At 41.6% G+C, this 15386-nt stretch overlaps 1 protein-coding gene across 4 annotated transcripts; it reads right to left on the bottom strand.

The window, feature by feature from the left end:
- Positions 1-252: 252 nt before the first annotated feature.
- On the bottom strand, positions 253-15324 carry NPM2 (nucleophosmin/nucleoplasmin 2). Of its 4 annotated transcripts, none has more exons than XM_030201984.1 (10): positions 14432-15324; positions 13086-13167; positions 10913-10998; positions 10455-10577; positions 10250-10343; positions 1977-2098; positions 1199-1230; positions 896-935; positions 713-767; positions 255-620 (listed from the first exon to the last, which is right to left on the bottom strand). In XM_030201984.1, exons 2-9 carry the CDS (start codon positions 13141-13143, stop codon positions 723-725), a joined length of 600 nt encoding a protein of 199 aa, XP_030057844.1. In that variant the 5' UTR covers positions 13144-13167; positions 14432-15324; the 3' UTR covers positions 255-620; positions 713-722. The 4 variants fall into 4 exon arrangements, with proteins under 4 accessions (XP_030057845.1, XP_030057844.1, XP_030057843.1 ...); XM_030201981.1 differs by having other exon boundaries at positions 256-620; positions 1965-2098; positions 14432-15323; XM_030201985.1 differs by lacking the exon at positions 13086-13167 and having other exon boundaries at positions 253-620; positions 1965-2098; positions 14432-15323.
- Between the last annotated feature and the right edge of the window lie 62 nt (positions 15325-15386).

Raw genomic sequence — 15386 nt, 5'->3', positions numbered from 1 at the left:
CATTAACATGGTATATAAGCAGCTGTGCCTAAATGTTGGCATAAGCTCCCATGTATCAAGGACAACTGCAATAGGGGTCCTTTTCTCCCTTAAATCACATTTATAGTAGATGAAGGCTTGTTCTAAAGTTTTGCTGTCTAGCAGCCTGTAACAACAGTGTAACTTAGAACAGTGTAACTTAACACAAGCCATTGGAGCCAACTCTGTGGGTGCTTGAGCACCCCCAATATTAAGAAAATTCCTTGTATATGTCCAGGAAGGGATTATTTTCATTGTGTTTAGCACCCCCAATAATTTTGAAAAGTTGGCTCCTATGACACAAGCTGTTTGTAGGCCGATTTCCATAGGGCATACAAGTCTATATAGCACTGTACCAATACAAGACTGAGCCAGCTGACAACTATGCAAGTGTGCTATTGGCCACCAAGCATTAAGACGCTGCACAGCTGAGTCAAGCCATGCTTAAGTACAGATTTGTCCCCATTGCCATCATGAGAACTAAACAAAATCAGCCCTCAAATAGTCAAGCATCATCCAAAATAGACCAATTCCAAAAAAAATAAACTTTTATTTCTACAAAGTCCATGTGATCATATTATGGTCTTCTGCTGTCACTGCACCTGGGGTGGGGGAGGGGGAAGGAAAAAGGCAAGTGTTAAATCATAAAACTACACACCACACCCAATCCATACAGTTGAAATTCAAGTATTACCTCAAACATGCTACTTTTTCACCGATAGTTTCTTGCCCCTTCCAGCTCCTTTGCCCTGCAAGGTGTTAGTTCAGAGATCAGAAACCTCACAGGAGTGGATGGCTACTCTTACCTCAAACAAAATAATCCTGAGGAATCGTTTACCCCCCCCCATTTCGAGAGAACCAAAGGACGCTTTTGTACCTTTTTCACTGGGCTGTCTTCATCCTCCACAGATGCCATCCTACAAGACATTGACATGTTAAGACCCAGTGTATGATGGGATTTGACACTGACTGAGCTCAGTCCAACCAGAGCTATCCAACCCACAATATTTCCATTTTCTAGTTTTATGAACTAGAAGACTGACCACATCCACTCCCAGCAGCAACTGAAATCCACAGGCAAATATACATACTAACCCAAATTTGATCTTTAATCAAGTGGCTATAAGAAAACCAGCATGTGTTCTGCCAAAAGCCGCCTCACCCCCACATCCATACTCACTCATCTTCTGCATCTTTATCAAGTTTCTTTTTCTAAGATAAAAACAGACAAAATATCTGCATTTACCTAGATTCAAACACTATTGAGTTGTCTTAATCCTTGGCCCCCTTCCCCACCCCTGAGCCCCAGGCCAACTAAGACTACATCTCCCTCTTCTGCCATGGAAGCCTGTAGGTCCACAGTAGTCTCCAGACCAGGGATGCTGCGAGTGTTAACAGGGGCGTAGCCAGACTTCGGCAGGAGGGGGATCCAGAGCCCGAGGTGAGGGGGCACATTTTAGCCCCCCCCCCCCCCCGCCATTGCCCCCCTCCCACCGTTGTCTACCTTTGCTGGCGGGGGACCCCAACTCCCCGCCAGCCGAGGTCTGCTTCTTCTCTCAAAAGGTTTCCTGCTGTTTGACGTCCTGCATGTCAGAAACAGCAGGAAGCCTTTTGAGAGAAGTAGTAGAGTGGGGAGCAGCAGCAGCAGAGTGGCCTAATTGCTAAACTTAAGCAGGCTGTAGCTCCTTTCATTGCATTTGAGGATGCCACAGCCTATAGGCCCTGGTTGTGAATACTCACCATGACAGGGCCTGTGAGAACAATTCCTTTACATGCTATGGGGGTGGAGCTACAGCTGTCCAGCTAAGGCTGTGAAGCTATTACCTACCCAGTCAGCTGCCTCTCCCTACATGCGAGCGTTTCCTCCTAGATTGAAGGGGGGGGGGGGTGTTCTAAGGGAGATGCTCTGCTCCCCCAGTTATAAAGTAAGAGTATCTGCTGCTCACCAGTTGGCGTACCTTGGCCTGGCCCATTTTCTTGTTAGCAGCTGGTCTCTTCACAGGTTTTGGAGGGGATTCTATTTCTTCCTCTTCAGCTTCTTCCTCCTCCTCTTCCTCCACCCATGAGTAGTCTGCTTCCACTATGAGAAATAAGTGGGTATGGAGCTAGTATTAAAGGATGAGACTTTTTTTTTGTTTGTTTGTTGGGGGGGGGGGGGGGGATTCAGTACAGGTTCACTGAAGTTAAATACTCATTCTAAAATTCTTTATTTGCAACTTAAATTATTTTGAAGTTGATGCTTATGCCAACATTTACATATGTTGAAATAATGAAGTCAGGAGAGGACACCCATATAGTGAACCAGCCTATGACAGTATATAGCTAAACATGGCCCATGTTGGCTGGAGGTCCTACTGTTAAGACTGACCTGTGAACTTCAGTGCACTATATTTTATGAATCAGCAAATTCAATTGTAAAAAAGTAGACAAAAGTCAGTAGTTGAAAATGAGTCACTACCGATTTACAGTTTGAAATACTGTTGAGCTTATGCCAACATTTAGGCACAGCTGCTTATACCATGTTAATGGCTGGTGACAGTGTGACTTACTGTTAGTAGATAAAGGCTGGGCACACCCCTGATCTTCCCATGCCCCCCCCTCTTAGTAGGGACACTAAAGGATTTCTGTGCCAAGGTTATAGCTCCTCCCTTTAGTAGTTATACTAAAGGTTATAAAAATCATGATTAAAGTGCAGCTATGTTACCAACTGCAAACTGGTGCCTATTTGTGGCCGCCGATACTTTGGATCATTCAATGCCTCTGTTTGTGGCCTTGTGGGGGACGTTCTAAGATAAGGAAAGCAAGCCATTTTACTTGGGGTGCCACAAATATTTAATATTTGCATACTTTGCATCCATTATGTACATTACTGAAATCTACAGTTTATGTCCAGCTGTCAATGTGAATAGTTTGTTACAGGCCATTTTAAGGCTGTAACAAACCATCTCCATCAGAATAGGTTGCAGAAACCAAGAAATGTGGTTATGTTGGCTTCTACAACAGCATTACCTGAAATTAATGGTGATGCCTATTATGTTTTGAAGCATGTTAAACACTTAGGAATGTTGCTCAAATTCTGGTTTCACTTTTAGACCTCTGGTACAAACCTATTCAGACCATTTATAAGTCTCTTGCCTTGGGCTGATTTTAAGAAAGTGATGCAGAAGATGGTATTCAATAGTATGGATTACTGGATAACAGTTTTTTTCCCCCCCCCTTCAGGCACAAGGTGGGTATGAATTCAGCTGTGCAACCCTTGGTGCTTTCGTGGAAACACAGCGCATTGTAAGATCTTATACAAAAACTTGATGGTTCACCAAGCTCTATCATTACTCCACTTAAAGAATGCTGTGAAATACCAGTATTTACCAACAAATTCTCGAGATCAACCAAGAGTCAGCTTGTCACTCCTGCATTTCCAACATGTGCCAGTTGGTGTAAGCTCTTAAGTGTACATTTTCCATCTATGGTCCTATTGAATGGAATTGCCATTGCAGATAAATATAAATGAGCAAGATTCACATTAAGTAGTGTTGAGACTTGTCTACTGCTTTTGCCAACTCTGCTTGAAGAAATGGTGTACACTAGACTCCCTGCTGGAACTGTTTTGTTGGATTTTTGTGACAGTTCTTGATTATATGTACATTTGTACTCCACCCTGGACAAGGGCAGACTAGAAATAAAACTAAGATTAGAGCCGATTGGTACTCTGTGCTAGTTAGCACTAACTGAAAACAACCTACGACAATCTAAACTTCAGGAAATCACTAAAAACCAACCTGTTCAAAAAGGCATACCCTACCGACCCACCATAAATGCCTACACTCTGCAACACAGCAAAACCAAAGCTCGTAATGGACACTATATAAACCTCTCCTCGATCCCCATTGTGCTTGAACCTTAATCGACCACATCACCCATGTATTTGTTTCTCTACTGGACTTGGCGAACGCCTTTACAGTACTACGTAAGCCACATTGAGCCTGCAAATAGGTGGGAAAATGTGGGATACAAGTATAACAAATAAAACCTCTGCTATGTAAATTTGAGCTCAAAGTGCAAAAAAAAAAAATACACATGAAAGATTATAGAATGGGGTGTGTACAACAGCAACGTCAACTGAGCAGTGACCCCCAAATGGGATTTAAGTCCCATCTACCGAGACGCCATCACCCTCAATGTACCTGTACCTTAGTAATGTTAATTCTCTTGTTGGAGTGCTACTCCATTCTTGCTTCTCTGTACTTCCTGTAAAGATCTGTGGTTCCACCTGGGCCTACACCTACTAAGACAAGAATTTTTAAAAGCTGAAATGCCACTGCTGTAAATCTTTCTCCCTATCATCCTTAAGGATGTCAGAACAGTGGCCTATACCTATATATATTTTTAAGAGCGAGCCTACTTCTGGCTGATTAAATTTCCTTTTCAAGTAAAACATTGTGTTAATTCACCAACATCTTGGTCTTATATGTATTCAACTGCTTACTGCCGATATGCTAGGCTTTTTATTTTTTATAGAAATTTTTTTTACATAATTCCAAAGCGAACTTTGTCAAGCAATGCACCATAATTTACTAGGCCTCTATCTTGAAGAAATACGAAAGAAACCAACAGATGGTCTGATAATTCACCTCATCCTGCGATTTCTCCAAAAGCGTTGAGATGTCCAAACTAGAAGACAAACTCGCCCCCACTTGATCTTTTACTTTGGCTGCCCGAACTAATAAAGATGGTAAAGTTTTTGTAATGGGGGAAGCCCATTTTCAGGATATTGAAGAACTTTTTAAAAAATTGTGGAATAAGTCCCTCGAGGAGCTATATTTAACAAAAGGAAAATTTTGTATTCTCAAGTTCAGTGACCTAGCTCCATTTTCCAAGTTCTCCAATTTACAGTGAACCACATCAGGATTCTGTAATAGTTTACATTTTACGTCCTTGAGTTAAAGATTTTTCATAATTTTAACTTGATTCCTGAAGAGAAAGTCAAGATTGAAGAGATTCTATCGTTGAGGCATTCGACCTTGTATTGGATACAAAAGTAAGACAAACCTTATGCAGGGATTCCATTGCTGACCATAAAGACTCCAATGCTACCTTTGCTGGTCTTGCCAATGGTTGCAAGGCAATCTCAGGGCCAGGCCACTTCTCCACTCCCAGCGGCGCCTCAGATGTTAACTCTGGCCCTGGCAAATTCCACCCAGCTTCCGAGAAGGTAAGTGGAAGGCTCTGATTTTCGGGAAGAGTCCCCCTCTTGAAGCGTCGCAGTAGCATGGGAAGAACCCTCCTTGGCTCGTTCAAAAGCCATTCCTCCCAGCAGGCTTTTCGCTTCTAGAACCTGCCTTGGACTCAGTGGGCTAAGTGATCTCACTTTCCTGACTGCGCTGGTCAATGGAGCGCCCCTGAATGCAGATGGCGTTGCATATGCTGTAATCGGTAACTGACAAAGAGTAGGGTCCACCAAGTGTAAGGAGGAACCACCTCTAGTCTTTCCCTTCCTCTTTGGCATTGTTAACTAAGGAAATAGTAATTTAGAGGGAAAAAAACAAAAACAAACTCCGGAGCTCAGCATAGCACGTCTGGTCTCGGCGCCATCTTAGTCAGCTCCCTCCATGCTAGGCTTTTTTTCAAAATGAGAGTTACCCTACAAGCCTTCTGTCCTCCACTCCTTCCAGAGATCACTCATCCTGCCCATGTTGACATGACAGTGATCCAGCTACCTTTTCAATCCCATCACAGCCAGTTTCTTCTGGTAGCCAGCATGTGTCCCATAACATGCTCTTTAGACCATATCCCTACATCTTGGACAAGATACCACACCATAGCCTTGCACCTTTTGCCTATGCAGTCATTTCCCCAGAGCCTTTTTGGAACTGTGGCCTATCTATAGAACAGGCTTTAGTTTGCCCCCATCCTAGAGTCCACATATCTTGGAAGCTGTGAGCTATTGCCAAGTTTCAAAATTGTGCTTGGTCCAAATTCACCAAGAAAATTTCCCAGTTCTCATCTCAGGTGGACAGTTTTGATTCATCCCTCCAAGCAGGCTTCAGACAACTCATAGCACAAACTATTATAACAGCTCTCCTTGGTAGTCTTCATTCTGCTCTCCCTCCATTATAGTCCGTTTCCGTTGATGTATCTTCTGCTTTCAACCTCATTAACCCCTTTTATCACTTCTGTTTGAAACTAGTCTTCAAGGTCTGTTAACTGTTTTACATCTTCAATGGTGATCTTTTACAGTTTCTACTCCATCTACTTCAGTCACTTCTGCTCACCAGTGGTGTCCCAAAGGTTTCTATTTTCTCTCTTCAATATATTTTAGTCCCTTAGCTACTATCATCCAAAACATTCTGAAAGGAAAATTCTGAATCCAGTATAATTTCCACTAGAACACTGGTTTTCTTGCCCTATACAAAATTTGTGCCCTTCTTGACACTTGAGCCCGCCACATGCTGGTCTATACCCTTATTGATCTCCAATATTGACTACCGCAAGGCAATCTATGCTGGCCTCTCAGTCTCAAATAAAATGCAGACATTACAGAATACTGCCACCTATGTTCTTAGGGCAAAGTGTTTGACACCCCTTCTCATACTGTTAAATTGGCTTCCTATTATAGCTAGTGTTAAACTTGAGATTCTTTTAGTCCATAAGGCTTACTGCCTTGGGTTCTCCCCCCCTTACTTTTCCTCCCTCAAGATGCCTTCTAAAAACTCCCATTTGGCACATTGGGAATCCACTAGTGATCTTTTTCCTTGCCCCCTAATTCTAATAGTCTTTCCCCTGGTTGTCTTCACTCTACATTTTGAGTTGCTATATTACAAGTTTTTGGTTTTGAAAACTCATTTGAGCTTGATGACCAAGCACCTTGAGGACCCTCTGCTGTCAACCACTGTCCTGCAAATTTTTTTATTCTCCCCCCTCCCATAAACCTTTAGATACTTTTGGCACATAACCATTATACTGCCATTGAGGAAATCTAGACTACCCCAACTTGACATTTCGTCCTTTAGATTGTAAGCTCCTTTGAGCAGGGACTGTCCTTTGTTAAACTGTACAGCGCTGCATAACCCTAGTAGCGCTCTAGAAATGTTAAGTAGTAGTAGTAGATATCTCTGCCCACTTATCTGCCTGGAGAGAAAGTCAATATTTTAAAAATGGTGCTCCTTTCTAACTTGTTTGCACTCCATATTACATAGTAACATATAGACGACGGTAGAAAAAGAGGAAGTTAGTTTTTGTTTTTTGTTTTATAGTGAAGGACGTCCTTGGCATTCGCAGAGCAGTGTTTACCGATTAGAATAGAGAATGCAAGTGAGCTACAACGAGCAGCTCATTTGCATGCCCGTTCCTTACGATTCGCTAAGGGAAGGGCTCTAATTTTTTAGTTCATCTTCCCCTCATATACCTGAAGAAATTGTCACCCTTCCTTACCTTTCTAGCCTGACTCAGATTTTTGCCTTTGTTACCCTTCCATTGTTGGTGTTCCAACTTCCATTCTTTGGAATACTTGTCCAAGATGAGTACTAACAATTAACTTCATAACTTCAGCATCTGCATTTTGCCTGCGGAGTTTGTTTTGGAAGCCTAGATTTTTTTTGGTCTATATAAGGCCTATTGAGCAAGATTGTGCTTGTATTTTGGGGCAAAAAAAAAACAAAAAAAAAACACCCAAATCACGGGTGCAGTACCATGATCTGTATATTGGTGGTTCCTGAACACTTTATGGGACCCGAATGACAAAATAGCAGATCTCCCCACATCAAGAAAATGACATGGGTAGTCGGAGCAGGGCCTGTCCTCTGCTTACATTTCCACCCCAAGAAATCCGAGGAGAAGGGTTGTCCGTAGCACTCAGCATTGTCATTTCCACCCCAAAAAATCTGAGGAGAAGGGTTGTCCATAGCACTCAGCATTGTCAATCAGCCAGTTCAGGAAATAATATACCACTTTTACTAAGTGGTAGGCCAAAGGATCTGAGGAAGCTAGAAGAATGGTCTAAGGTTTGGCAATTAAAATTCAATGCGAAGAAATGCAAAGTGATGCACTTAGGGAATAGAAATCCATGGGAGACATGTGTTAGGCGGGGAGAGTCTGATAGGTACGGGCGGAGAGAGGGATCTTGGGGTGATAGTATCTGAGGATTTGAAGGCGACGAAACAGTGTGACAAGGCGGTGGCCGTAGCTAGAAGGTTGTTAGGCTGTATAGAGAGGTGTGACCAGCAGAAGAAAGGGGGTGTTGATGCCCCTGTATAAGTCGTTGGTGAGGCCCCACCTGGAGTATTGTGTTCAGTTTTGGAGGCCGTATCTTAAGGATGTAAAAAGAATTGAAGCGATGCAAAGAAAAGCTACGAGAATGGTATGGGATTTGCGTTACAAGACATATGAGGAGAGACTTGCTGAACTAAACATGTATACTCTGGAAAGGAGAAACAGGGGTGATATGATACAGACGTTCAAATATTTGAAAGGTATTAATCCGCAAACGAACCTTTTCCGGAGATGGGAAGGTGGTAGAACGGGAGGACATGAAATGAGATTGAAGGGGGGGCAGACTCAAGAAAAATGTCAGGAAGTATTTTTTCATGGAGAGAGTAGTGGATGCTTGGAATGCCCTCCCGCGGGAGGTGGTGGAAATGAAAACGGTAACTGAATTCAAACATGCGTGAGATAAGCATAAAGGAATCCTGTGCTGAAGGAATGGATCCTCAGGAGCTTAGTCAGGATCGGGAGGTGGGGCTGGTGGTTGGGAGGCGGGGATAGTGCTGGACAGACTTATACGGTCTGTGCCCTGAAGAGCACAGGTACAAATCAAAGTAGGGTATATACAAAAAGCAGCAAATATGAGTTATCTTGTTGGGCAGACTGGATGGACCGTGCAGGTCTTTTTCTGCCGTCATCTACTATGTTACTATGGAGCTGATCAGTTATGCTATTACTTGTTCTGGTGTGCTGTATTTTTGTTATGCTGTTTTGATAAATGTTCAATAAAGACTTCATACAACTTAAAGTGGAAAAAATCCAAGTGCTCGTCCTTTATTTAAAAAACAAACTATTAGTGGGATTTGAACCCTCCACCTCTGAATTACAAGACCGGTGATCTAACCACTCACCACAACTCTACTTACTTGGATGTCCCTCCCTTACTTCCAGGTCTCTCAGCTGAGTGAAGCATAGCCAAAAAGGATGTTTTTATTATTGCGGTGGGGCGGAGAGGCTGGCCAAAATGGCTTTTTTTTTTTGAAGCGAAGCTTTATATATATAAAAAAAAAAAAAAAAAAAAAAGGCTCCGATGCTGCAGGCTCTTTTTTGGACATCATTCAACCCCAGAATAAAAACGTCCTCTTTGGCTGTGCTTCACTCAGCTGAGAGACCAGGAAGTCTGAGCCAATCATAGCGCGTTTAGCTCTGCTGAATGCATTGATTGGCTCAGGGACTTCCAGGTCTCAGCTGAGTAAGCAAGGCCAAAAAAAAAAACGTTTTTATTATTCCGGGGTCCAAGAAAGCCTGCTTGATTTCTATATATATCTATATCAAGAAATCAAGCAGGCTGTCCATTTGTTTCTTGGCTTTTCATGTAATTATATATATACACATATAATGTTACTACATGAAAAGCCAAGAAACAAATGGACAACCTAAGCCATAGGACAGTGGGCTATAGGCATTTAGAGCCAGAACACAAAGCTTAAATGCATATTCTGAGACTAGAACAAATAATTTAACATTGCTACACTTAGATCACATACAGCAAGGCACAATACTCTGCATTTAACTGCAGTGTTTAGTTCATGTATTCCTGGTTCAGCAATGCTATCACCACCATTCTAATCAAATAAGCAAAGAAAACCAGCAAACAGCATTAATAGGTGTCAGTTGCAAGTGACTTGTATTATGTATGGAGAGGAAGAGAGCGCAAGAAAAGCTAGCAGAAGTCAGATTGCCCAAAACTTGCATATGTCTATGCATGTTTGAGCTTCTGGCGCTCATAGAGAACAATGCCTTTACATATCTCAGATCATTCTGATTATGTTATTAGGAAACCACCCATGTGGAAATGCTCCAAGGACACCAGACATTCCTAAAGAGTCCCGGTTAAATGCCAAGCCTGAAGCTATTGTAACAGTGACCAATATATAAATCAACTGGTTAGACTTAAGGGTCTAGTAGGATTAATTTAATTGCGACAGGTTACCTTTCTGCATGACACTCCAATAAAACCACATGTACTCACAAGCAATGTGTTGTCCACTAATATAAACTGGGCCAGAACCAGTTTTCAGCCGAAAAGCAACTGGTGGGTTCAGCTCCAATCCAGCTACGGTGGCCTGCAAGTCAGACATGGTCAGTCACCCGAGGCAACAATGTACACCAATACACAGCATGCTAGAACCATACAATACACTACAATAAGACTCCTAGGACCACCCTTTACGCACCATTGGCAGTACAGAGGACCTCAGGGTTGCAATGGGTACTGCTTTACTATCATCTCCATCATCTGGTCTGGGTATAATCTCTACAATATTGAATTCATCCTTTGCTTTTTCTCCTAGACACACCTGGAACAAAAAGGTGACATTGGTGCTATAGACAGGAGTTATTCCCTTCCTCCTCCAGTAGGTTTCCAAGTCAGATGCATGAAAAGGATGGGTGTTATAATCTGCTGCAAGGCACCTCATGTACGATCACAACTTATTAGCTGAAAAATGTGGTTACAGGGTAATTGTAACAGCCGCCCAGTTGTCAGAGAAACTGAATTCTCTCTGAACACAAACTGGTCCACCAGAAAGCCAGATATACCAGGGCTTGTGTTATTTCTGTCCCTCCCAAACCCATCTCTACTCAGGTCTGTCTCCCCATCCCCCGTCCAAAGAATAATCTAACAAGCACATACCGTTCGCAGCACCAGCTGATACTCATACTTATCAGTCTCCATCATCTTGAAAACATAGGTCCGATTCTGCTCATTCAGTTCACATCCTATGCAGGAAAACACAGCAATCCACAAAAACTTTACAGAAATTGTCATACGAACTGCAGATTTTCCATGAGCCGGAAGAACATGATACTTTAATCCCTGTTCTTGAGCTTTAAGCCACTCTAGCCCTAGAACAAGGAATGGAAGGTCAAACCTGTTCGCTTGTGTACTTCCTAGTCTTCCTGGGCACTGTTAACTGGAGGTACACAAGCACTGATTTGTCAGCTCTACTTGACCAGACTATCTGATCTGCTATAGTAAGCAGTGATCCTGGCTCTCTCTGCAACCTCTATTCATCACAATTCTACAATATGTGAATAAAACGTGTTTTATCACACCAATGTAATACTCCTGGGGGTTGGTGAATGCCATCAAAAGACTCACCATGTAGTGTGGAACTTGTACTTTTGACTTAACACTAAACCAAACACATCAAAGCAACCTGGAATACTCACTGAATCAAAATTCCTACTACTTAGAACCAAAGCAGTTGCATATCACTGGCCAAAAACCTCCATATGAATATTTTTAGTCCAAGTGTTTAATGTCATTTCTTTCTTCCTTTAAAATCTTGCACCACATACGGCACTTACCTCCAAGTTTTCCCAGCTTCACCACCACCCACATACGGCACTTACCTCCAAGTTTTCCCAGCTTCACCACCACCCAGAGACCCATTTTACCCACCAGCTTTCTCAAAGCAAGCTGGTTATGTGTGATATTGGAATGGCACAGAAGTAGCCAGCTCCCTTTGAGAAAGCCAGTGGGCTAACAGGTCCCCGTCAAGTAGTGGTGAAAGCTTGGAGATAAGTGTCATAATTTCAGCAGACTGATATAAAAGTTTAAAGGCATGTGGTGCAACATGCAATTTGAGTATTAGATTTTAAAAGGAAGAAATAAGGAAAGAAAAAGTAAAATTAAAAACTGGACTAAAAATATTCATAGAGGCTTTTGGCCAGTGATGATGCAACTGCTTTGGTTAGTACTAAATTCTGTGATATTACCAAGTACTTCAGTTTGCTTTGAGTCTTTTCTTCCATATTATATATGTTATGATTTATAGGAAGTCAAAAGCACTTCAACAAAGTTCCACACTATATGGTTCAAAAACATTTTCTTGTTTTTGTGGAAAAATCTTTCTATTACAATATCCCCAGGAGCAAACTTCCCAGCTTCAACATCTACTAGGAAGGATATCGGGAGATGTTCTGTTTTAAGTCCGTTTACAACCTTCATCCATTTAATTAAGAATTCACACCATATAGAAGATATGGTTATGAATGATGAAATCTCATGTACACTAATAAAAGTGTAAAATGGATCAGACTTGTTCCACTCAGGGGTAGTTTTTTTTTTTTTTTTTTAAGTAGGTTAGTTTTGCATATACCATGACAGGAAATGAACCTCACCCCTAAGCCATGGCATGGGGAGTATGATCTCAGTCTCAAATTTACTGAGCATACTCACCATAGTACTTGCATTGTGCCAAAGAGCTTCTTTCTGGAGTTCATAAGTAGTAACATGTATAGGCAATTTATCCAGGTGTTCTTGGAACGTTTTTGGATCAAGTCTGTGGCACCCAAAACGATGGCAGTGTGAATGACTGACTCCTTGCTGCTAGTCATATAGATCACCAGACAACCAATTTAGAGCAATGATCCAGAGCATAAAAGCCAATTTTTCAGAAAAATGTAAGGAGCTAATCCTCTGGAAAGCATGAAGTCTGCAGTATCCATAGATAGAGGAATTCCCTTTATGCAAGCCTTTGGTGTGATTCTTATCAACACACATTTCTAGATCTAGAAAGCTCACTTTGAGAAAGATGAGCCTCACAGCCCAGTATATCCCATTGTACAACCAAACCCATGTAACCTGTTATGGAGATAACTGAAGTATAACAAAGTTCAGGTTTGCAACCCTCCTACCAGATATCTAGGACTACTATATTAAGGTGCTGAAGTATAGCCACCTGAAATTGGCCCTCATGTGAAGTCAACAACCTGATTTTGAGACTTTCCTAAACTCCATTTCTGTAAACCCAAGAACACAGTAGTCCAGATCAAGTTTATAACCCAGCACTCTTTCTTACCCCAAACTATGGAGACTGGCTTCTCAATCTTGCTGCTGTTACTGGCACTAGAGGCCATGATCTTCACAGATTTGTCTTCTAACTGGAGAGGAGACAATCCAGAAGTATTGAAGTGTCATGAAAAAACTACCATCATAAAATGTGATAGTATTTGACCTATTCTAGCCAAGTCCACTATTCACTAAGCAGCTCATACCCACATCTAATGTGATTATCTATTTGATAATCCTAGCTCAATGACACATGGGCAATATAGCTGTTCCTAGCACCTTGATTAATAGGTGCAAAGCATGCAGAGTCCAGGAGGTTACATGACTATAGAAAGGGATAATAGGAACACTTCTAGTATTACAGTGTAGTAGTAAAGACACAGCAGAGCTCAGGTCATTATAGGATGTCAGATAAAGAAACATCATAGAAGAGCAGGATACTAATCAGCTCTATAGAATTAGAGGAGAACAGAAGAAAGTAAGAGAAAAAGATTATAAATTACATTTGTATCCCACATTTTCACACCTATTTGCAGGCTCAATGTGGCTTACATAATGCAAATAATGTTAGATTTTTATTGTGACTTTCATGCCTACTTACTAGAAACCAGGCTCTCGACAACTGCTCAATTTCACAGATACCATCATATATAGCTATGTGACTATACAAACAGACAAAACACTACAGATTAAACATTTTGAAATTCATGTAAAGATATTAATATAAAGGCAGGCATATTGGGGACAATCACCATACCTTTCAATGTCAGTCCCACATCATCCTTCAACCGTACATTCAGTGCACACCTTTTAAGATACTCAGAGTAAAATAAGAGGGTTTTTTTCTTCCAGTTTATGCTGTGCTTGTACCTTTACACAAAGCAGCAACACACCTGGATGGAGTTGTGTCACAACTCTATACATTTACTTGTTAGTTCTGAAGTCCTTAAAAGATGTCTGCCCAGAACAAAATTAGAAGAACTCCTTGGTTTTAAGCAGATGGGTAGGATTATGCTTTGGTTGATTTAGAGTGGATAGCCCAGGGGTGGGGGTAGGGATACTCAAGTGTGCTTTTATTCATAGCTAAAAGCCTGGCTTAGTCATATTGACATGTTTTTCAAGTTTATGAAATGTACTTAACTTCCTAAAAACAACATGATGAACCCAAAGTAACTGATTTAAGTGAAAGTAACTTCTAGCCTATCATTGTTTCATTTGTATTATCTTCATGAAGCATAACTACCAAAACCAGGTTCCTACTAATTCTTTATCACTGACTCAAACATTAGCCAGCACACAGAAAAAAAAAAAGTTATAAAACACAAACAAGCAGCCCCCAATCTGACCTACCCTTACCTTGACAGATACTCTTGCCTTTCCTTTAGACAGAGAATAAAGCACAACCCCAGCAGCTGCTTTATAAAGGAATATCAGGTGAAGTCAATCTAAGTTTGGCCAATCACAGAGAACCATCTCTATTGTTGGATTTGCATTATTTCACTCCAGTGAAAAGTTGATCAGCCAATTCTTCCTTTAAAAAAAAAAAAATCTATATTCAGTCTCTATTCTATATAAACCGCCTCCAAGTTTCCAGCCTTTTCTGAAATGTCTTCCACTTTTATTCCCCTGAGTTTTGTTATTTTGCTGGTGACTACAGCATTATTTTTAGCCCCGAGTACGACCTGCTTAAATCTGACACTCTAGCCAACTCAGCCACTTTTCAGTACAGTTTTGAATGCTCTGGCTAGTGGCAGTGCAGATAACATGGCTTTCCAGAAGATGAGAGCTTTGACATATGTGCATCTTATTTCTCCCTAGCCAATTTGGGCAAGAACATAATGATCTGCAAAAGACACAGGGTATTTAAAAACAAATACACAAAGTTACAAGTTGAACAGTATTTTTGACCGGCAGTATCCTAATGGGACAATTTATGTGGTGCTATGTGGATAGTGGCATGTGGTGGGGAGTTCGGCAGGGACTGCTCGAGATCCCGGAGGTCAAAATTCTCTTGTCTCTGCATCATAGCCATAACCTTGTGTATCTCCCAAAGTACTGCCATTAAAAGCTCGCATGCGGATAGCAGCAGGGATGCTTAGTTCCTCTCTCTCTCTCTCTAGGAGTGCGCGCGCTTCAGGTAGGTTTTGCAATTGCTTGAAGTGAAATCCGAGAAGAAAAAGCCACGAGGCCACTTGTCACCGTGTTTTGTTGCATTTTGCCAAACTGTGGAGCGTCGCCGAAAGCCGAAACTATCCCAAAGCTCAACTGAGTGCCCTAATCAAATATGGCTGCCATGCGCCCCCCAGGTTCC

The sequence above is a fragment of the Microcaecilia unicolor genome, chromosome 4 (assembly GCF_901765095.1).
Source record: "Microcaecilia unicolor chromosome 4, aMicUni1.1, whole genome shotgun sequence".
NCBI lineage: Eukaryota > Metazoa > Chordata > Amphibia > Gymnophiona > Siphonopidae > Microcaecilia > Microcaecilia unicolor.
This window is presented reverse-complemented; position numbering and strand designations above follow the sequence as displayed.